Genomic DNA, 24,307 nt, shown 5'->3' with positions numbered 1-24,307 from the left:
AGGGTCAAAAGCATAATTTGAAATAAGCATCTTCCTAAGATAAAATCTTAAAGATAATCAAGCAAGAGAGAAATCCATAGGATATTATATTTAATTAGTTCTAATTTTCCCTGATCTTATTAAAGTAGCAGGGAATATGTAACACAGGTGTGCAAATCTGAAAAGTTTGAATCCTAATAAGGAAACAAACTGGCAGTGGTAGACTGGGACCACAATATAAAATGTCTGGCTGTCTCCCATAACTAAACTGCACCTGTCCATTTTCTTGTTGATTAAGTTTGTGTACTGAATCACATGATAGAGGTCATGGTGTGGCATATAGGGTCATGCTTCAGGTGTCATATGAGAGACATAACTGTAAGTGCATAAGGTCATCCAGCTTGTGTACTGAGCTGTGACCAAGTGTATTTGCCATGTTCATATGCTTTCTTTCAATTTATTCCAAGGAAATATATTTCTCAAGATATGTTTGACTAACAGACTGAGCATAATTTTGTTTTAGAAAATGCAATTTTGAAGAAAAAATTTTCTGCAATTTAAATCCTTCCAGCAAAACATAATTTTAAAAAATACTTCCAGTAAATATTCTTCTATTAATAGTGATCCTAAGTCTCATTTTCTTAAAGAGAACCAGAATGAAATAGACATGCTGAAACCCTTTCACCTTTACATTAGGTAAGCCTTTACATCAAGAGTAATATGTTTTCTGTTAAACAGTTCTTGTAGTAGTTGAAAGCAAGGCTGCATCGTTTTTGAGGGTAAACCAGGGTCTTCAAGTAAAATCTTTTAGTAAGATTTCCCCTGAACATTATCCCTTGAAACAAACAAAACAAACAAACAAAAAACCCAACCAACCAAACAAAAAAACTCACAAAAACCCCAAACAAATAAAAAAAATTCAGGATATTACTAAGTTCTCAGCGATTAGCCCATGAGGTCCAGAGACATTTCTTTGATAGCAGCATCTCTATTCAAAACTTATATGGTGTCATTGTCATCATTCTTGCCACATGGGTATGCACTGTTACCTGCTCCCACCTCCCCCAGTCTTTCACCTGCCTTGTGGAATGCAGCACTCTGCTATTCACTAATGGAGATTTATACATTTTTCTCCTAATTGCTGCATTTCTCTGTATTTTACTTATTAAAAGTCAAAATATATTTAATATTCTTTACATAAAGAACAGCTTCTCTTTTTTTTTGCTTTGGTAGGACCAGATATTTCAGACATTTTCCTAATCTGTTCCACGTTGAATGTTGACAAATCCAGAGAAGTAATAGTTTCCCAAGAAGAAATGTTGAAATGCATAGTAGGAATTTTCAAAGCCTCTGCAAGCCCTGTAGAAAGGTGCTTCTTTCTGTAATCAGTGCTCAAACTTCATCAGTGACTGTGTTGGAAAATATCTCTGTGCTTTACCGTCAGGTGTGTGACAGGCAGCTTTACATTTGCTCCTGCACCAAAAGCTAGAATGCTCCTGAAATGTCCAGAGCTGACAAAGCAATTGTTTAAGCACTCATCTAATCACCTCCAGGCAATTCGAGCTGTGTAGCTCCTCTTTGGAGTCACCCACTGCATGGCAGTCTGGATAGATAGTATTGCAAACACAGAAAGTAACCTGCTTAAATGGAAGTTCCTAATAGCTGTAGTCCACTTTTTACTTCACTTCAGAGACCTTCTGGAACAGGGCTGCACTGGGAGCTGTGCAGTTAGGAGAAGGATATAGACACATAGGATGTGTTCAGCTCACTGTACCTTATGCTGAAAATTAGCTTGGAGAGGGAAATACTTAATTGCAAGGTTAAATCATATGCAGTTTTAGTAATGACATATATGTTCCATTACTGGCTCAAATAGTAAGAAGTATGTGTTCAGTATACACCATGTAGTCAGGTAGTCTCCTCAGCCTAAAGAATTTAAAGTCATATGACCTGTCCTTTTTGGCAATGAGATTTGAATTTAAGAACAAGATTTTGGTTTATTTGGTTCAAAGCAAGATTACGTTTGTAGTTTACTACAGGAAACAGTTGACAGTTTAGAGAGGTCTTGCTTTATGTAGGAAGGGCCTGGGATTGGCTTATATCCTGTATGAAGATTTTGGGCACTTTAGAGCATCCAAATAACTCTGTATGAGTAGAACAGCCAATAACACAGAGGGTTTTATGGTGTGTGCCTGTTTGGAAGATAAATGATTTTGGACTTGACCATGAACTTAAACAGCATTCAAAAAGGAGTAGACATGCACCTTGTATGTTAGATACAAATTCTGTAATGCTTTCTAAAATATACTAAATTATTGTATTTCTGTGTGAGAAAGCCATTATAGGAAACCAAAAGAACTATGTAATAAAACATTAAAATAAAGGGAAACAGAAACTGACTAAAATTCTTTTAATATATACTCTAACATTCAAAGTTCCCATTTCTACAGGAAGGTCCCATTGCTGGGGGTTGCCAAACTTAGAAGAAAAAAAATGTTTTTCTCTGCCTTTTTGGTTTTGTCCAGAGAAAATAAGAAAAGCACAGTGAACACCAGTAAGGTTACAAATTAAGGTTACAAATTAAGGTTACAGTAAGGTTACAATGCCTTCAGCTTAACCCCGTTTCTACAGAAGGAAAAGGTTACTGATGGGGTTCTTCTCCAGACCTGATCAGCCCTTGGAAGAGTTCCATATACACATAGAACTCATTGACATTAATAAGAGCAGACCTCACATATGTCCTTTCCTATATCCAGCTGCACTCCTGAACTCAAAAGGCATCTGAATATTGTTATAATGGCATAAACTAGGATTGTATCTTTCTTAGTAATATATTAGATCCCTTTTCCATGAATCATGATTTTAATATTATATATTTTGTAATTTATCAATGAAGTAACACTTTTTCCTGTGCAATTTCTGCTTCATACCCTAAATGTATATATTCTCAATAATAAATTATTTTCTATAATGGATGATTAATTTCTAAGAGAGCAACAAGTGCATTTTCTGGTACTCAGAGTTACAGCTATGGTGTCTGTGTTACAAAAGATCATGGTTTAACTTTTATTTGCTTTCTTTACTTCTTTTTGTTGTTTATTTACTTATAAATTTTTCTTGTATGCAAAAACCTATGTGCTTTACATATATTGCTTTTAATTTTACAAGATTTCAACAATAATTTACCTAGTCAAGATTTTAATATTTCTAGAACTTCCATTGAAAAACTGATGTCCAGTGACTTTATCAAGCTATTAATTTTATTTCAAAAAGTTGTAAGTATACTAAGCCATTCATGTCTGTCATAGAAATGTAATACACTACAGGGCTTCCAGACAATCATCCTTTTATTAACTTGCATAGATTTATACCTGTCATTAGATCAATTAACACAGTATTAAGGGCAAAATCTATAAGATCTGCAATAGCTCTACAACTTCTAATTTATATGATAATTTTTGGAAACGTATGACTACATATTTTACACAGATGAAACCAAACCAGTGTTTGTATGGAGTTTTTGCTTATTCTAATTTAATTTTCATTTTATAAATACCAATTATTTAATATTTACTGCGAGACACAACTACAATAAAAAAAAAGCCTTCTACATCTTGTTTGAAAAGAAGGGAAAATGGTTGATCAAGAAGGGGGACTGCTTTTATCAGGTAACAGGCTCAATTTTGCAGGTGTTCCTCTGTGCAGCTTTAGTTCCAGGGCTTATCACTTGATGAAGAGTAACTATTTTTGCAAAATGACTGAATCTAATCTTGGACATATACTGTTTGTGGATGCACCGTACAGTAATAAAATAAATGGGTAAGAGGACTTGGAGTAAGCAGAAACCAGCTATGCCAGCCAATGAGCCTGGGACCAATGCTTAAAGGCCCCAAGGAATTTTTAAATCAGGCAATGTGTAGGCTGGAACTCTTGCTATCTTCTGGATATCTCTAAATGTATATTTATGAGTAAGGGCTAGATCTTCATGAGTTCACTGATGATTTCACTCAGCACCCCTTGAAGCAATGTCTGGAGACAGAAGTAGCACTGGAAGTTCCATTGCAGAAGTAGTGTTAGCAAAATGTTACTAGCTTTCAAAAAAGTATTTCTTCCCCCTTTGGCAGGATAGCCACACTTTTATCTGTAATACAGGCAGGATGTTAACATTCATTAATAGATTTACAGCCTATTTATTATTTAGAAAATGTGAATTAATTGAGGCCTCAAAATAAGTTTATGAAGTTACTTTATCACTCTTTTTATGAAAGAAAAGGCTATATAATATGCTACAAGATTTCTGCAATGTACATGTAAGGGACTAAGTTCAAAGCATCTTTTTGAAAACAAAGCCTTTGTATTTTTAATATTTCCTTCTTTAAAATGAAAATGAGACTTGATTTTTTTTCTATACAGCTTATGCAACTCTCTATTTTAGGAGGAAACAAGTGAAAAAAATTGTATTTCTCATTGTACACATACAATATACTAGGTTGGACTTGATTTCAAAGGACTTTTCCAACCTAGTTAATTCTGTGATACCTCTCTAAGGAGAATGTTTTTACTTTACTAAAGCCTCTATGGGTTTTTTGTAGTTTTATGGGGCTGTATCTTCACATCCCTTCTGTAAAGTTTTCTATACAAGTGTTAAGACAGTGCTAAGACTTGTTAGTTACATTTCACCACCCTACTGATGTAGTTCCAGAGGAATAGGCTGAGCAATGTTGAAGCAGGATCTGAAGTAACAGAAATAGAAAAATGTTTTTTGAGGCCTGTATTACGGAACCCTGAACTACTTTGCTTTAGTTTGGTCAAATTTGATAGGAAATGAAACATTTGTTTCCTACAAATAGTAATATAAAAATATTATGCAGCATTCAGTAGCAAAATATTTTTCATGTAACATGTAGTAACAATGGTGAGGGGAAAAAAGAGAGAAACTTAATAGTGCAGAATGTGTGGGCATAATTTACAGTTTAAAGTACCTACATCAAAGAGAATGTTTTATTGAAATACATGAGTCATTCTCTAATTCTTTGTACAGCAGCATTAATTTAGATCTCTTCTTAAACTGTTTTTCAAATCTTTCTTTCTACTGTGTGTCTGCCATGGAGGTTAAATTCTGACTCTATGAAATATTTATGTTTTGTCAAAAACCTAAACACTCCCATTTGTTAGGTACCTGCACTTACTAGAATTCATCCTTATATTTAACCAGTAGACAAAGCAAAGTTAATATGCTTTTTATTCTCAATATATTTTCTAGATTTCTTTTTTCATTTAACTTTCCTTAACATCATCTACTGCAAAGTGAATACTGTGTGCCATTCTTTTAAATATTTTATTGATCTGATTAGAATAAATACTGTTTTGTATTAGAAAAGCAAAGGAATAAGTTCCTTAAGACATTCTGTATTAAAATGCTTTCCCTTCTGGATATTCTATTAGAAATACAATTTGCCTTTTCATTTAATTTACTGTAAATAATTTTATAGGGACAGTTAATAAATCTGGCACAATGATGCTTTGCTCTGTACATAATTTTATGCACAAATAGACACACACAAATGTTTTTTATATTCCACATACTCTATTGTTGGAGCCTTAACTTTTTCTTGGAAGCCCTTTGCAACTCCTGCTGCAGAGGTTACGAATCAGATAGGATAATCACAAGTCTTTACAATTTTACTGTGCCTTTGTTTGTCCTTTCTTTCACCCTTCCTTTACTGCACTATCTTGTCTGTCTGATTCTCACAGGAGACATGGATTACAACTGGTTGGACCATACGTCTTGGCATAGCAGTGAGGCATCCCCAATGTCTTTGGTGAGACATGTGGAGCCTTACCTTTTAGTTTACTTTATCATTTTACATTTCCTTGGTTTTATTTACACCTTTGCATGTTTTCTTTTTTTTGTATCCTTTTTTTATCCCACACCTATAGGGGACAGTCAAAGGGGAAAAAGAAAAACTAGTGAGCAGGCAATTTTGTCGGATTCTAACACCTTATCCGAGAGGCAAAAGAAAATGGTGTGCTTTGGTGGCCACTCTTTGGAAGAGGACTTGGAATGGTCTGAGCCTCAGATAAAAGACTCTGGGGTAGATACGTGTAGTAGCACAACTCTAAACGAGGAACATAGCCATAGTGAGAAGGTACTGAGATTACGGAGCCTGCATTTTAACCTGCTCATTTGGTCTTTGTTTGCTCTCTGTCACTCATTGAAATAGTGCATAAAATGAAAGATAGGGTGTTTTTAGAGACAATATAGCATTTCTTAAGGTGCAGAAAAGAAAAACAAATGAAAAGTCTTTGCATGCTTGTGGCTTTTACGGTTTGGCAGCCTAAGAAAAAAACATTGAGAGGCATAAAGGAATGTTGTTCTTATGGTTGCAAATTAGCATATCTTGATATTACCTTAAAGAACAAAGTAATTAACAATAAGGATCCTACCAATTGGCTTATTTGATTTACTATTTCCAAACTCCTGGGGCTGAAATTAAATTAATAGTTTAAACCCCAGGTGAAAAAGGGAGAAAATTGGGTCTCTCTGCACAGAAAAGTTGTTTTTCTTTTTTCCCTTTCACTGTCATGGTTGTTCATTTGTTTTGTTGCCATGTAATTTTTGTGCAGTACTGTGCAGAATTAAAGGCTTTGCCATCTGCTTTGGTATTTTTTATTTTTGCTTTCTGTTTGGTGGAGATTATGATAAATCTTTTTAGAGATATTAGTTGTAATGGGAGCAGATTTATCTGTGCCTGCTAATTTTGCATGAAATAGAGCATGAAATAATATTTTTTTCTGTGAGAAAGTACTATGATTACACAAAAGAAAATCTCAACAATTCATTAATTAGGCCAATAGACAAGTATAACTGTGCCCATGTATAGTAATGGAATAATAGTGCTCACTGTAACTGTGCTTCATGTGTGAATTAATTATTCCAAGAAAGAAGCAGAATATTAAAATGAATTAATGAAGTAACCTTTTAACACTATTTTTTAATTTGAATCTACTGCTACTGAGAGAAAATAAAGCACTAAAAATATTTATTGGTCTTGGATAAAAATTGAAATGTTTCAAGTAGTGGAAAAATAAGACATTTCTTGTATCAAACTTTCAGTTTGAGTTAAAATTCTTTTCCAGTATTATTCTTATACTAGACTTTTAGCAATGTTTTTCTCAGTACTCAGGTGTGAATCTCATTGTTTGTGGATACTATGTGTAGTTGTCTATATCTGTCAAATCAAGATTGAAAGATCATTCTAGATGTTTACAAATTGGATTTAGTAAAATAGATAATGTTATTAAATATTAGACATCCATTTTGATGAATGATATGTTCAAATAAATATTTTCCAGCATAGTTTTCTTTTTTTTGCATTAAATTTTAGTGTGATCATAATACTTTCATAGCATTTTAAAAATATATCAGCAAATGAAAAGTATTACTGAAATATTTTTCATTAAAATGCTATTCACTGTATTTTCCATTAACACCATATGATAGCATCCAGTAACTTGGCAACCATCCAAAGATGGAGATCGTCTCATTGGTCGGATATTGTTAAATAAGCGACTAAAAGATGGAAGTGTGCCTAGAGATTCAGGAGCAATGCTTGGATTGAAGGTTGGTGATGAACAATTTTGAAACTAACAACTCTCTCAGTTAAACTAGCTACTTTTATAATTAATTTAGCATTCTCATACTATATAGTATATGCATACCAATATTGATAATGCCTTATCATTCTCAAAATTACAATATACACGTTTTATATTCATTTACTTAGAGTCATTTTGCAGGGTCCTTGGCAGAATTAAAAATAGTGTTTTTTTCTGAAAGACTAGACATGTTTTCAGAAGTTTTCTGAGGATGTCTCAGCAAAGTACGAATTGCACCCTTGCTAGGCAAGCTAAGTCCTGTCTGTGCTCTTAAGTATGGAGCATTGCACCATGGTATAACTTCTATTTCCGATGAAAGAGAAGAAAAGTGAAAAAAAAATTATCTCCCTGGAAGACCTGGGGGACATCTGTGAGTTAATGACATTTCAATCCAGATCAGAGTATGCCAATGGAACTTCCTCTGTTTGAATTTTTCTCGCCTCTGATTGTTTGATTTGCCACATTTTAAAAACACATAATGGAGTTTTTTAAAATATTATTGGTTTTTATCATAAAATGTACTCTTTTTTATATGTTAACCTCTTTTTCATGATGCAGTGCTTTTTAAATATATTATGAATTATTTCTAGCTCCTATATTGGCCTCAAATTTGTGTGATATTATTTGCAGTCCCAAAAATGCTAGTACAAGAATGAGAACAAACTATAAACAGTGAAAGAAACAAACATGTATTTATTTTGATTCCATATCATTGCTGTGAGAAATTATTAAGAAGTTTAAATTTTCTGTTCTCTATTTAACATGACTCTTATTTCACCTCAGGTATACAGATCAGGTTATTGTCACACCCTATGAGTAAGGATTAAATCAGTGTAGTTATGTATTACGTATAGTAACATGCTCTGAAAAGATTTTAAATTTTTATTTAATTATTAAATAATTTTATTTGAAGTCAGCAGAGAAGCCAGTTGAACATTAAGTTTTATATGTTTATTTTTGTCTAATTGCCAGAAAATGCAAGAGAAAAGATTAACAGCACCACTAGGAAGCACTTTTTGTTTAAACATTTAGGTTAAAATTTCTAAAATCTCATATTATGAAGATGAACTCTCCAGTGAGATTCATTAATAGTTCAAATTCAAGAGTAACTACTTTTTAATCTCAATAGACATCTGGAAAGAGTGATTTCCAGTAGTTATCCCTGACCTGAATTTTCAAGTATTTACATATTGAAAGTAAACTAAACTGGATTTAGTATTACAAATTTTAAATCCCAGTATGAAGATCATTAAGAAACTTCAAGAATTTGAAAATTATGCAGGTATTACTGATTCTGACATGTAAATCTGATTCTAAGACAAATATTAAGGTCAAACTTATTGACTTGCCAAGCCAAAGGGAATTTCATTGCTTAGTGTGAACATCCTGAGTTTTGTTACATTGATATATCTTTTTCCAGTTAAAAAAATAGTGAAGTGAGCAATCAAATGGTCAATAACTTACATTGTTTTGGGTGGTAATTTATAATATAATGAGATACTATGCAGGTATTTGCTAAAATTTAAAAGCTTTGGGATTTTCATTGTTTTCCAATTGTACAAATTGCCAGAATGGCTACAAAAATAACCTGTCATAGCCAAACTTCTGTGGTGCTTTTTTCAAGTGCATATGTGTTACTACGTAAAACCCAAGGAAAAAGTTAATTCTTCTTTCTATTGCCAGAACATTTAAATAATTTAAAGTAATTTTCATAATGTGAAAATACTTCCTATTTGAAACAGGTAGTAGGAGGAAAGATGACTGAATCAGGTCGACTCTGTGCATTTATCACCAAAGTTAAAAAAGGAAGCTTAGCTGATACAGTGGGGCACCTTAGACCAGGTATGTATCTACTATAGATCTGTTCTCCTGAGTTTTTTTTCTGAAGGTGATAACAAGTGAGCAAGTTTAATTACATGTGAAATCATATTAAATAAATGTGATGAAATACTGCAGAATTCAACCTGCACTGTTACTAGGTGGTTGCTTTTGTGAAATATATATTCTCATGTTGTTCAAAAATATTTTAACATTTTTGCTCATTTTTATACTTAAAAAGTTATTCTATTGAAGTCCTCCCCAGTCATTTTGTGGTGTATATTTGGTTTAGAGCAAACCAAGCTATGACAAAGGTTTGAGCAGAACCACCTTGGCTAGGAAGCTGCTTCTGTTCCAACATGCAAACCATAGATTGCTACACTGGAGCACGCTCAAGAAATTTTAACTATTAACCTAACAACTACCTGAACCAAGTTGATGAGATATGATGTTTTAGTTATGAATTTTCTAAAGAGCATGTTGGGATTTCTGTAAGCCACAGCTGCCAAAGCAAGCAAGAGCAGCATCTAACTCAGTTGACTAAGAGATAATCAGTATAATCAGTAGAGGTCCTACTGATTATATTACTGTTTCACAGAGCTTTACGTGTTTGAAGCAGGGCTTCAGAAAACCTGCAAAAACTCAGGATTTTCCTGCATGAAGGCCTCCAAACTTGTTCTATAACACAGGTTACACAATCCAAAAAACTGACAGTAGAATGGCTTAAATCGTTATTTTAAATGCTGTCCACAGCAAACTTCCTAAGCATGGTGTTATTCCTTGACAGGTGATGAAGTATTAGAATGGAATGGAAGGATACTACAAGGAGCCACATTTGAGGAGGTGTATAATATCATTTTAGAATCCAAACCTGAGCCACAAGTAGAGCTTGTAGTTTCAAGACCAATAGGGTAAGTAATTTCATGCATTTTTATAATAAATATGATAAAATTGTTCACTTTTAGGATGGAGTATATAAAAAATTCATTAATATTGTAAACAGAAAAATCTTATGCAAAATTCTGTAAACCAAAAGTGTAGCCAGAATGATAGATCATGCCAGTGAGTAAAATGAGATGGTGTGAAATCCTGTGTTCTCAGTCTCGGGTATCATCTGCTTTTATGGTTAAAAATAGGTTCCCTTCTCTGGCTTTTCAGTTGGTGAGTCGGCCTATATTGGCTCTGAAACTGTGGTTATACTCGTTGTAATTCTTGAGTGTTGATTTTTATTTCTCCATTCCCATTTTTTATAACACACACATAAATTTTTTTGATCATATTTGGTCTATGAACTGATGATGAACTCTATTTATTGAGAGTCTGCAATGTAGAATTTTCTGTGAAATATAGTATGCTAATGAAAAAAATCAATATGCTTTGGAAAGTCTCAAATCCACATTCACATCACCTTCATCTATGGAACTATTAAATTATTGCTTGTTATGTAATACAGAACAGATCTGAATGAATAGTTAGAATTGTATGGGACTTTTTCGTTGGTGCTGTATATTGCCCATTTTTATTAACCTTCAAACCTACCTCTCAATGTCTAAACTTAATTTTTTCTTGCATAGCAGTAGTTGCTTTGTTGTATTGGACTGTGAGTACTTCTCCTTCTTCAACTGTTCTTTTTCTTCCAAGTTCCTACACCCTAAAGGCATATGCATCATGTTTTTAATTCTCCAGTGGAAGTTCCATATGTGGTCACATCAGGGTTGTGAAGAGGATAATGATTATCACTGATTTTGAAGATATTTACAGTAATTAAGAATTTTCTTGTTTTCCCCCAGAATTTTTGGTGATATACAGGACACAACTGGACAGGGTGATATGTAATATCATCTGGATTCCCTTTTCCATTTTAGTTTGGACCAGATGATCTTTCAAGATCACTTCCAACCTGGACTGTTTGAGGATTCTATAATTACATTTTAATAAATATATGTGTCCCTTTAATTTTGTATAAAATGCACAGTAACTTAATATAAGAAAACATGACTAAAAATTAAGAAGCACTAAAAAATCTAGAATTATATAATCTGAGAACGGCATTCTAGTGAGGACAACTTTTATGGTTTTAGCTATAATAGGAACTTATTCTGTGGACGCATCAGGAACTTAAGGTGTAGGAACTTAATTTGGTAAGACAATTTTAAACAAACTTGATGATAACACAAAACCAGCTTTAGCTTGTCAGTGAGATGAAAGGTTATCTCTTGCATATGTATGGAATTGGAGCCCCTTTAGGGTAACGACTGTATCATCTGTCACGTCTTTAAAAACCTTTGCACAGCTTGGGTATAATAGTAATGCTAAGGGACAGACTACGTTACTTGTCTCAGAAAGGAGGTCTCAAATTAATTTTATACACAAATATTCCATAGAATCTCTCAAATAGAAGTTTATAGCAAAAGTTTCAAGGAACAACTCACATCTTGAAAATACCTATTTTTAAAAATCTTTCTGCATTCTTTTCATTGTGTAAAATTTCCTGTATTATTTCTTGTGATTTTGTACTTGCTGTCTCTTGTTCAGCTTCCTTATCATCATGCCCTCCATTATGTTGCTGTCACTTGAGCAGCTAAACTATAATTCCTTAAACCAAGTGGTGTGGGTGCTCAAGATGCCTTTTTCTGCATAACCACTGCCCTCATGGTCTGAAGAACTGAGCTAGATCAGTGATAAAAGAGTTGTTGAGTGTATTTGATTCCCAGTGTCAGTTTGCAGTAGATGTAAAGAGTATCAGTGATGAATACTTCCTACAAATTAGTACGTTTTAGATTTTGGTTAGGTGTGTGTAACACTTTGGAGTTTGATATTAACAGCATAATGTCAAAAATGTTTTTCATGAGGTTAGAGCTGATGAAATGGAAAGACTATTACTTTTTCAGTTTAGAAGGTTTCAGTTCATAATCAAATGGAAAGTAAAAATTTATAGCCTATGCTTGTCCAAAGAACCATAACTTCATAGGATTATGTTCTTCTCTGGGAAATAAAGTTTCAGTGTATGTACAATATTTAAAAGTTCTTATTTCCTAGATATCAGCAGTGACATTTATTTTATTAGAATTATTGATGCCCAATTGAAGGGTTTTGCACATACATTGAGATAAATCTTATTATTTATAAGGAGAATTCCTTGATGGTTTTATGGCAACACTTTAAATAGTGCAAGAAATTTTCAGTTACCAGCAATTAACTGAGCTGAGAACCTGTTTTCATCCTGATAATCTGAGAACAAAACCAAACTCCAGTAAACACAGTTATTAGTTTTTCTCTTTATTATGGGCTGAGTGCTATGAAAACGGAAGATGACAAGCTGAGCTGACAAGGCAGAGAAAATTGAAAGCCATTCGGAAAAAATGTCAACAGAACAAAACTTGCCAGTTTGTCATGCAATTTACCACTTTTTTAATCTTAAAATAAAAATGGATGACCAAGCTGCTAGTCAGTGTGAGCTGGCTATCCTTTATACACAAGAACTTACCTATTTTCTGCCTTCTAATTCTCAGAAACGGTAACTTAAAATGCATGTTATTTTCATGGTTTCTTCGTTTTGAATTTGGAAGAAATAATGCACTGTGTTTTAATAATTACTCTATACAACACGTGTGCAGTGGTATATAACTTACTATGCAAAGTCTTTATGAAACTAATTTTGCTTCTCCTCCATCTGTTTATCTCTATGAGAGTTCCTTGTAAGAAAAGCCATTCACACTACCATGAAATACAAGGATCTGTATGCTTTAGGAGCATAAACGATACAGTTCAAAGCTCTCAAATTAATTTTTTTAGCTATCTATAGAAAACTCCTATTAATGTATACATATATCTTTTTACATATATCTGTATACATAGATCTGTAACTTTATCAATTATTTATGTATACATATATCTTTTTTTTCAAGGTTTTCTTTTCAGACGCATACAGTAGAAGAAATTTTTTTGTATTTATGAGTTAAGCTCAAGAGTGTAGTTCTGAGTCAATTACTAGACAGTATTGGATCCTGTTATAAATTCTCCTTGTATACAAACTTAAATATTTGCTTCTTCAATAGTGCTTGTGATTTTCTCACAAGTTTTGGGTACTAACAACAGAGATTTTTTTCTTGTCTGTAGCAGGCACTTAGAGCAGTTTTATGCCTTCTGGTTTATTTCAATTATTGAATACTGTGCATCAACTCACTTAGAAAGATTCCTCAGTGTACTTAGTAAAGCTGTCTTTCTAGTGAGTCTTGAAAAATGTTTGGAAAAGATATACTAAAGGTATTCTGGCAAAGCTTTTCTAAAGGAAAGAGATAAGTTATTTATATATCATACTGACTCTTTCATTGTTTGAAACAGTAGATATCACTGGAACTTTTTTTCATTTCCCCTTCCTTTTCATTTACCTTTGTGGTGGGTTGACTTTGACTGAGCACCAAAGACTTGCTCTTCTCTCCATTTCCCTCCTCAGCAAGACTCAGGGAGGAAATAAAATGAAAAAGTTTATGGGCCACTCAGCAGTTACCATTGTGGGCAAAACAAACTTGAGGAAGATTAATTTGTTAGGAATTAATAAAATAAAAGGATAGTGAGAAATAAAACCAAAACTGAAGCCCCCTTACCCCTACCTCTCTTCTTCCCAGGCTCATAGTCACTCATTTTTCCCTGTTTTTTCTGCCTCCCTCTCTGCCAAGGAGTCCATGGCAGGGGGAAAGGAAGATGCAGCCAGTCCTCCTCCTCCACCTTCTTCCCTAACCTTGGTGTCTGCAACAACTCTTCTCTCATGGGCTTTTCTTATCATTGTTTTCTCTCACAGGTGCTGCACAGCTGTTTTGTCCTTTATTAAATATGTTATCTCAGAGCAGCCAAGGAGCCAGCTGGGCCCAGCTCAGCGCAGCCCCAGCCTCTCCTCACCATGGCCACCCTTCAGGACTGGCTGTGGCCTTGGAGAAGCCAACTGCACTGAAACACACAACAGGATTGTAGATATTGGTTTTGCTGTGACTCAGAACTGAAGCTCTTCATCTTGCTTGCTTTTGCTCAAATAGCTCTGAAATGGTTTATTAGCATATTGATCGTTTTTATTAGCATACAGTAATGTTTGCCCCTCAGAGGAATAATATATTCCTTTGCTTGGGGGGATGTGATTGAGTGCTTTAAAATTAAGTGGCTCTGCACAAAATTTAATGCAGGTGTTGCTACTTGTCTTGTATATGAATGAATGAAATTTTACCAAATGAACTTATACATTTTATTTGGTTATGGAAAAGGTAAGATTGATTAAATTCGTGGTTCAAGGACAGTAAAGAATATACTGGGATAGCCATGACTGGCAGTCGAATATATTTCAGTGAGGGTCCAGTAAATTTAATTAATGTATAATGTCGCAGTAAATCTACTGCTCACAGTTTTAGTCTACCATTAACTTTGAGATTGTTATTTTATTTACTGAATTATTTTATTTGTGATTGTGCAGCCTGTCTGCTGCATTCACCAAATCTTTTCTGTAGGATTTAATTTGACAATGAAATTATTTATACTGGATAAAAATAATCATCCCAGTGGCTGAAGACAGCCAGCAGATCATGCACCATTCCTGAGGCATTCCATGGAGGATTGGGAAGTGTTACAGTGTAACTGAAATTTAAATATGCTTGTTAGATGAAGGCTCAGCCTGTCTTAATTTTTCTGATTTCAGGGACATTCCCAGAATACCCGACAGCACACATGCACAGCTGGAGTCCAGTAAGTTTCAATTGTGGGGTAGGAAAATCTTCTCTCCCTTTTATGTAAGCACAAATAGAATGAAAAATGTCCTCTGCAGTCAGTATAGGTCTTGTCATTTGTCTATATTTGTATCAATATGTCATCTTACTGTATTATCTATCATCCTTGTTTAATAATAAACTATCAAAACTCTGAATATTGTGCTTTTGGTTCAACATGGGTTATAAGCTTAGATGAGTTTTGATTGAAGAAAGTATAATTCTAACTAAGAACATTAATAGCAGTTTTTAATATCCTGTTCTCTTGTTTTGCATTTCAATTGCATCTCATAAACTAAAAATGGGAAAGAAATGTTCTTTGTTTACAGCCTGAGTGATAGCTACTTTGAACTCAGAATACCCTTACTTTATTGGAGCAACTCAGTGCTACTTAAATTGACTAAACACATATTTCATGTAGGGAAGAATAACTTGTTCTTTGGCTTGGGTCTGATAAGATGGATTTCAGCCTGGAGTTATTTTTTATCATTGTTTTAGAATGCTATTATAATAGAAGCCATGAATAAATGAAATGGCATAAGCTTGATTACAATATTAAGAAAAACTCCTTCAATGACTTTTTGCTCATTGCCCAATTCTTAAAATTCATTTTATGTTTTGTGAGATGCAGATTGTCTTTTGTATTTATAAAAATGCTTCACTTTTTCTCTATGATTTGTATGTCAAAACTTGTCCTTTGACCATTTTCAGACCTTGTAGATTTGAAACAAAATGCACAAAAAACATACTGTACAGCTTGATATTTTTGTAAAAATATAATTTAAAATTAGTCTGATTGTACAAGATAAGTCAGAAGACTGAATTCATTTGACCACAGTAAAGTGTTTATTTTTGGGCCTTCAACTTACTGACATAATTACAGTGAGAAATATCTGAATAATCTATATTCCATTCTATAAATAAAAGCTCCTGATTGCATCTGATCACGAAAAGATTGAGTATCATCATTTGATAATTTCAAATAGATATTAAAAAGTGATATTTATCACAATTTTACTGCATGTTTGGTTATATTTCTATAATTTCTGTTTAAAGAATGTTAAAATATATACATAACTGCTACTATATATAAAAATATTTTTGTTTACAATTACAGGTTCTAGTTCATTTGAATCTCAAAAAATGGACCGACCTTCTATTTCAGTGACTTCTCCTATGAGTCCTGGCATGTTAAGGGATGTTCCACAGTTCTTGTCTGGACAACTTTCAGTATGTAAACATTTCATTGATATTAATGTACTTTTTGCAGCATATACAGTTCTTACTGTAGTGCTAGTTACCTCTAACAGAAATTTCTTGTTAAACTAGCTACGTTTTTTGTTTAATGCTATACATCTCAGTCTAGGCAAGAACAGAATTTCATAATCATATTCCATTTTATTAGCTTTTGGAAATTTTATATGAGTTGAATTTGATATATACATGGATATTCATGTGGTAAGCTAGACTGGTAGAGTCAAATTTTTACAAAGGTCATATCTTGGCCTCCGGTTGTGTTTGTGCTGTTGAGAGTAAACATTTTTTCAACTGTCACATTTGCACATAGACTTGGTAGATTTTATTAACTGTGTGCCTGGATGTTATGATTACTTATTTCTTATGCACAAACTTTCATATATAATTCCCCCAGATATCCCTCTGATATTTTACTCATGTTGTATTCTTTGTACTGATGTTACTCAGTTTTGTTCTTCACTATCACTGAGGAAAAAGGTTCATTCTGTGATTATTTTCTTTTAAAGGGTACTTTTTTGTAATAAACTGAAGAAGTTGGGTTTTGTGCACCTTTCCATGTTATTTAAAATTACAAAGTGTGATTTTTCAAAAGTGCTCAGTTGAGGCCCGACATATTGAAAAGAAAAGGCAAATGGAATGGAAGCATTGCAAAACTGGTGTTAAACAAGTTTGGAAATGTCACATTCATGATACTTCCAAGTTGTATATGTTGAATGTTCCATAAAATTATGCATAAAATCCAAGCAGACTGTTTCTAGGTGTTACAGAAATGGTTTATGGTATTGATAGAGGAGACAGAGAATATTTTTGTCTCTTCAGTGGCCATGTTGGCTCCATTTTTCAGTGCATGAGACATTATTTGTTTGCTCATCAGAAAAAACATTTACAATATATAATTTTCTGTAGTTGTTGTACTTAATTACTTTGAAAGATTCAATCCTTTGGATAAATGGAAAACTAAAAATCTTGTCTGTAGAATGCAGAGGTCTTTGCAAAAGTACAGTGACAAGGGAACATGAACTGTCAAAATACACAGACCAAAGTTTCTGAAAACCCTCTTATTTTTACAAGACAGTAAAAATTGTTGATAGGGGAGACAGGGAAGAAATAAATTCTTTTTTTCTAAACTTCATAAAAGATAAGGCTATTAAAAAGTTGAGGTGCCTAACTCCCAGCAGCAAATTCAAGAGCCAGAGTTAGCTGCTCAGATGACCAGTGCACACACACGATGGAATAATTGTCCCAATAGGAACTGCATAGAACTGATGTTCTCACTTTTCAGTTTCAGATCAAAATCATCATGAGTTTAAGATTAGGATCTTTGTGAAGTCAGTAAGTCTTTTGATTTGGTGCTTTCATGGAATACTGAAGTTTAAGGTATATAATCATTGTATTGGGAAATTTTGAGGTATATTCAAATTTATTGAGAATAACAGAAATCCAAAGGTTTAATTTCTCAGAATGGCATATAAAATTCAGTGTTTAACTCAAGAAGGCATAATTCCTATTTTTATTTATTTTTTGAATGTCTCAATATATAAATGCCTATTCTAAAAAGTTTCTTTCCATCAAAGGAAACCAAAATAATATTAAGAGACATTAGAAAATCTTTCCCTTTTTTTTTTTTTTTGGTCCTTCCTTATGTACTGTTTGCAATTACATTCAATACTCCCTACTTCATATTATCTGTGTTTCCCTCAGAAAGCAGCTGATATCTATATGAGAACACAAAGCTCCAGCTGATATCTATATCTGATCTCTATATGAGAACACAAAGCTCCAGCTGAGTGAAACTGAAGTCAGAAATACTCTGTAACTCTCTAAAGTTGTAATTTATACATCTGAGAATAGTAGACAGTTTGAAAGTTTGGGTGCTTGTCTTGTCTGCCCAGCTGCTGAAACATTGGAAATAGCTGTGTTTCATGTTAATCATGTTAAGGGCACAACCCAGCTCCTGCTGCTATAGGGTCAAGACTTTGGGAGGCAAGTACTAAATTTTTTGCTTTGCTAGTCATAGTGTCCGAAGATGCTCTGCATAGGAGGCAACATGGGACCTAACTGGGCAAATTGCAATGTGTAGGTTAATATGCATTTTTAGAGATAGAGGACTTTATGAGAATTGAAGTATTCTACAGGAAGAGTGTTTTCAAAACAATCAGTGTAGTTTCGTTTTAATCTGACACTTTAAGATAGTTTTAAAAAATTAAAAATGTTGTGACTTTAGATTTGGGTGTTTATGTTCTTGAAAGTAGTATGATGAATAGTTTTTCCTTCACTTTTTAATATTTGGGTTTATCATTCTATAATTTTTAAAAGTTTTGAAACTTAAAGAAGAGTTAGTGAAAAAAATCCTGTTTGTAGAGTTGGAGATGTTTTGAAAAATTATAATGGACTATGAGATTTTCTAATTTTGGACATTTAACAAAGGTGAAGTAGTAGGGTAAAACTGAATTTTGAAAATCTCCTCAAGTTACAAAAAATATTTTATTTTGAATGCTACAAAATAGATGTGCTTCAGTATTTTGGTCTTCCATGTCTTAATCAGCTCTTTTCTAACAGAACAGTGGATGGATCACATATTCGTTCAAAATAGCTGAGTAAGGTAGAAATTAAAGGAAATACTTAATTCTGCATGTAATTGTGAATGTATACTTTATGGGGAGTGCATAGACAAGAGAGTAACTACAGAACCCTGGCAATAAATGAGCTGTAAATCAGTAAATGAGGATATTGTTCTTTGTGGAGGTGGTGGGTCAATGATATTCTGTGTGATGGTGGCTGAATTCAAGCAGGTGTGATGGATCTGAGAGAATAGATTAAAGGAAAGATTTTGAAGTGTTTTCCTTATTTTCTGTGCCTTTGAACAGTAGCATGAATACTTAGGGGTTGCTGTTAGTGCAGCTATGGTTACTGTGAAATATAGGCAGTGAAATACAAGAGTTGTAGGCAGAAATGGAGACACAACAGTTTGGATGAAAGTCTGAAGTATTTGAATGAATACTTGAGCATAGGCTTGTTCAGACAGTGCTCTAGATCCTTAAAGGATTTTTTAAATATAAATAGTATTTTGGAATCTATTTCTTTTTGTTCAGTGTGGGTTTGGCTGGTTTAGCTACAGCAATGCCACTGTAGTATTCAGGGAGGTCTTTCTCTGTCCAGTCTTCCGTGTGTTTTCCTCTGCATTGGTATTGGTCTGTGTAAGTGTTTTCTTTGTGGAGGTTACAGTGTCAAGTCTAGAGCTGACTAATAGGATTGACCACAAAGTAAACCACTGCACATAGACAGGAAATCCTCTTTACCTTAATAATTATTCTGCCCAATTTAATTGAACAAATTATGTGCAACTACAGTAAACTATTCTGTGCTATAACTTGCTAATATAATTTATCCATATTATCTGTGTTTTATTTTATAGTACTTTTTATTCATGTTGTTTTTCAGGGGAATATCTGATTGTTATTGCAATTATAGATTTTCTATTTGCTTTGTCTCAATCCTGTTTCTGTATTTTTTCACTGAGTTGTTTTTCCTTTAATATAATTTTGAAAAAGTCAAAAGTACTCTTTGTATGTTGGTGCTCTTAGCTACTGAATTTTAGCTGCATTTTCAATACTGTATGAAAAGTATAACTTGAAATGCTTTTTCACTAGTTAGGTTTAGGGAATAATAATATAAGACTATGTGAATGGATACAAGTATAAAATCACAGTATTTAATTTTTGTACTGGTGGAAGTTCTAGCAGAAAAGGGGTGTCATTTATCAAATGAATCTATTTCCCTGTACACTTGAACCACAGAACCACTTCAATAGATTTTCCATACATAGTCAGTTTATAAAGAAATAAAAATAAAGTTATATCAATTATAATTGTCATATATGCAACATAATTGAAAGCCTTTATGGTACATTATGAAGGGCCTACATGTCAGTGTCAGCACATTAAGGAGATGAGATCAAGTACATGCTACCCCTCCCCTTTCACATGTACCTTTTCCTTTTCTTCCTCCCCTTCATACCTCTATAAAAATAAATTGCTGTTGCTCTAACGTCAAGACCTGGAAAAATTCTAGGTAGTGCACACAATGTGTTGATTTTCCTCCATTTCCAAGGCAGAATATGACAGTTGAGGACCCTTGGTGCACGGTGAGAGAGATTCTGTCCCTCTTAGGATGGTAATACTCTGTGATAACTTATTTTTTCCCTTGTAAAATGGAGCTGAAGCAAGCTGAAGATCTACTTTTATTGTGAGTAGGTCACATTCTGACACCCTTAACACTGGACTCTGCAGCCCTGCCTATGCAGAATGGCGGGTAGAGTGCAGCTGCTGCACTTTGCAGAAAGCAGGGAACACATCAGACAAAACCCGTCATCCAGACTGCCAAATTTTCTTATGTATCCTCTTTCTTTTATGTAAGAACAGATTACTTCACACATTTATAGAACAGATTTCTTGATCATCTGTGCATGCCAGATAAGTAAGGAGGGTGGCAGAAGCATCATCACAGTGCCTATTTCCATGCTTTGAGTACATTTCTAGTGGAAATGAATATTGAGTAGTAGCTTCTTTCTATCATTTTGAATTAGATCAATAATCTCAGGAAAACTGAGCAGAGGTAAAGGAGATTCCAACCTGTCAGGTGGCTGTGATTATTGTGACCTACTCCATGCTCCTGTTCTCCCACTCACCAGCCCTCTGAGGTATCAACACATGCTCCTTTTCCTGTCCATGGCCCATACTCTGTACCAATTTTGTGCCACTCCATTAGTTGTTGCCCTAGGCTGAAGGTGGGAAGTGGTTGCTTGGAATTTGCAGCTAGTCCAGGAATTTTTGTTGCCTCGATGTAGTCTATGTAGCCATTGGAGGCCACAAGGTTGCATGTGGTCTGAACTGTTACAGCACAAAAATATGTTATAAATGCATCTATATGTGCATTTGCTAAATTTTCTAGATCCCATTTCACGCAAGGATTTTGTGTGTATACCATATGTCATTTCTGTCATGATTGCTAGAGAATTGAAGTATTGTACCTTCCCCCATGTAAAGTTAATACCAGGGAGCACTAACTTTCTTTTAATTATTTTCTAAGTATTTAGGAGGACTTTCCATAGACATGACTCTTAAAATTGCAAAAAATAAAAAACCTTTTATTTTACTCACTTTCCTAGTAACCAAAGCTGTTAGTACGTGAATGGTACTTGTTTCTCTCTGAATATGCATGTCCAATCTCCCTGAAAGAGATTATCAACCTTATGTTTCCAACCCCACTTTTAAATCACACTTTGCCTACCTGTTGTTTTTGTTACATGTTATTTCTAAATCTATTGTAAATGTTGTCTATAGACTTGCAAAAAGAAATCCTTGCTCCTGGGGAATCAGTGGCAAAATTCCTGCTGACTTCCCTAAGGCAAGAATTTCCACCAAAGGGTTTTGATATGATTTGGTAACAAATTTGCAGATTTAATTTATGCATTGCATTAAAATACCTTTTGTTAGATAAATATGTTGTTGGTGTAAATCTGTGTTTAAAGTAATAGTTATGTGTCTTTGTTTTTACTTTTGGTCTTTTAGTTTCCAGCGTGTTGTCCTTTTTGGTTTTGTTTTATTGCTTTTTCTTTAATTTTGCTTACCAGAGCCAAAGCCTTAGTAGAAGAACAACGCCTTTTGTTCCTAGGGTTCAGGTAAAGACTTCGTCTGCCTGACAGAAACTAAAGTTGTGGGTTTTTCTTTTGTTTGTTATGGAAAATGCATAGTAGGAAAACGTTACATTATAGTCCGTTTTCCCATATTTTGAGTGTGTTGCTTTAAACCATATTAACAACTTTCATGTCATCTTGTGAGCACCTTGTAAAATTCTGCATGGGGGTTAAAATATTAAATTAAAATTTAAAGAGACATCTAGTTTTTGTTTGCTCTCTGCCCAATATTAAACTTATACAGGTTTCAATAGTGATGATGGCTATGCATCCCACATACAAAATTTGTGTATTGTTTAAGCAATAAATAATTTTGTGCTTGAGTTTATTATATAAGGATGAATGTCTCTTTAAATCATTCATTATCATTACTTAACGCATATTTTTTGCATTTTCCACATAATAGTAGCGCCTTGTGTAGAAGACAGGCAAAAAATTTGTACCTTGTTTAAAAAAACAAACTTCTTGTGTATGAAACTTGGTTCTTGCATTTTTAAGTACATTAAAATAACCAAAATTCTACTTGAATAAAAAATTAATTCCCTCTTTTTCTTACTGAATTTATTTAGCTTTGATATTCTATTTAGGTACAAGTTGTTTGCCTTTTTTTTTTCATTAGGAAGCTCCTAAGGTACTATAGATTTATGCAAAAGTAGGTTTTACTAATATTCTACAATGCTTATCTTGCTTTGCTGCATGTTTTTCATTTTTTTTTAAACTAGAATATTATCTGATTTTCTTACAAAATATCTTTATGGAGATGTTCATCTTTTGTGTGGCAGCTTTATAAATGTTTTTCTTTGATTAATTGAACAAAATATAAAGGATGATCAGAAAGAGATGACTGAATTTCATTATGAAATGGAAAAGAGATCATATATATATTTATAAAGGAATTCTAAATAAGACTGTAATTAAGACATCAAATATGACTCATATTTGATGAAGTACACTTTTTTTCATGACACAGTATTCTCAGAAGTATTTCTTACATCTGCTTAAATATAAATTCAAAATTAAGAATTTCTAAAGAAATAAGAGTTTATAAAAGAGTGCCTTGATTGTATGATTTAAAGTTAATATATTATGTGCTATTGACATAAACTGGTTTTGTATCATAAATTTAAAACATCCTTTAGCATGATTAAGAAAGTTGGAGTCTGCTCATGATAATGAAATCAGAGAGGTACAATTACAAGTTGTTAAGTAGTTCATAGAGGTAAATATTATATATGACATAAGTAGTTTTTTAATTTGTATTGTCTTCTTATATATGTACTAAATAAATTTTAAAAGTATATGGGAGTTGATTGTTCAATTTAAAAAGGAAATCTCTGCCTGAAACCTGCATGTTTCATGAAATACTGTAATGTAGAAATAACATGTAGTAGTTCCTTATTTTAATTCCATTATAAAAAATAAAAACATAGACATAAAAATTGTCTGTTCTACTTAGATTAATATCCTCTAATGAAACAAAAAAGGTACATTGCTCAAATGATTATGGTAGCTGAGAAATGAAAAGAAGTGTCATGTTTGCTAGAAAATATCTAACAAGAGGTGAAAATGTTTAAGGATTACTTACTCACCCTTTGGGTGCATTATTTTTTATATTGTAGGTAAGAATTGTCCTTAGCCCCAGTTTTGTCCCTACATAATCAATGCCTGTGGAGTCCTTGTGGACCTGTCTAACAGGTTTATTTTTTTTTGCAGAGCCTGGTAAAAGTCAATGCTAAACATAAGGGTTTTGACAAGAGTTCCTGAAGAACTCAAAATTATGACCTTGGCAAAATTTTTACAACTACTCTGAAACAAAAAGTCATCCATCTGCCCACTTTTAGTGGTGATAGTAGATAGTATAAAAAGATTAATGTTAGATATAGTTACCATGCAGACTGCTGAAAGAAGAAGAATTCTCCAATGGTCTTCAAACAAGGGTATTAGGATCAGTCCAGCAGCAGTGCAGAATTCTGGTTACTTTTTTGGCATGACAAATTCACTAAATCAGAGCTCTGAGCTGCTGTTTACAATTGTCAGGAAGTATATATTTAATTGTGGGCTGAGGTATAGCTGTGTCTGTAGAAGTCCTTACAAGAATGTGAATCTCCAAACATTCTCTTTATATTTATTTGTTTCATTGCTCTCAACA

At 33.4% G+C, this 24,307-nt stretch overlaps 1 protein-coding gene across 30 annotated transcripts in view; it reads left to right on the top strand.

Moving 5' to 3' along the window:
* The window catches only part of RIMS2 (regulating synaptic membrane exocytosis 2), a 446,434-nt gene that overhangs the window by 226,560 nt on the left and 195,567 nt on the right, over positions 1-24,307 (top strand). For 13 of the 30 annotated variants that reach the window (XM_068183308.1, XM_068183277.1, XM_068183406.1 and 10 more), the window contains 6 exons: positions 5,734-5,801; positions 7,484-7,603; positions 9,381-9,480; positions 10,244-10,367; positions 15,140-15,186; positions 16,324-16,436. In XM_068183308.1, coding sequence (XP_068039409.1) covers positions 5,734-5,801; positions 7,484-7,603; positions 9,381-9,480; positions 10,244-10,367; positions 15,140-15,186; positions 16,324-16,436 — 572 coding nt within the window. Of the gene's footprint in view, positions 1-5,733; positions 5,802-5,919; positions 6,129-7,483; positions 7,604-9,380; positions 9,481-10,243; positions 10,368-15,139; positions 15,187-16,323; positions 16,437-22,095; positions 22,144-24,307 lie in introns of all 30 variants that reach the window. The other 17 variants (XM_068183384.1, XM_068183253.1, XM_068183207.1 and 14 more) reach the window with 3 other exon arrangements.

The sequence above is a fragment of the Anomalospiza imberbis genome, chromosome 1 (genome assembly GCF_031753505.1).
Source record: "Anomalospiza imberbis isolate Cuckoo-Finch-1a 21T00152 chromosome 1, ASM3175350v1, whole genome shotgun sequence".
NCBI lineage: Eukaryota > Metazoa > Chordata > Aves > Passeriformes > Viduidae > Anomalospiza > Anomalospiza imberbis.
This window is presented reverse-complemented; position numbering and strand designations above follow the sequence as displayed.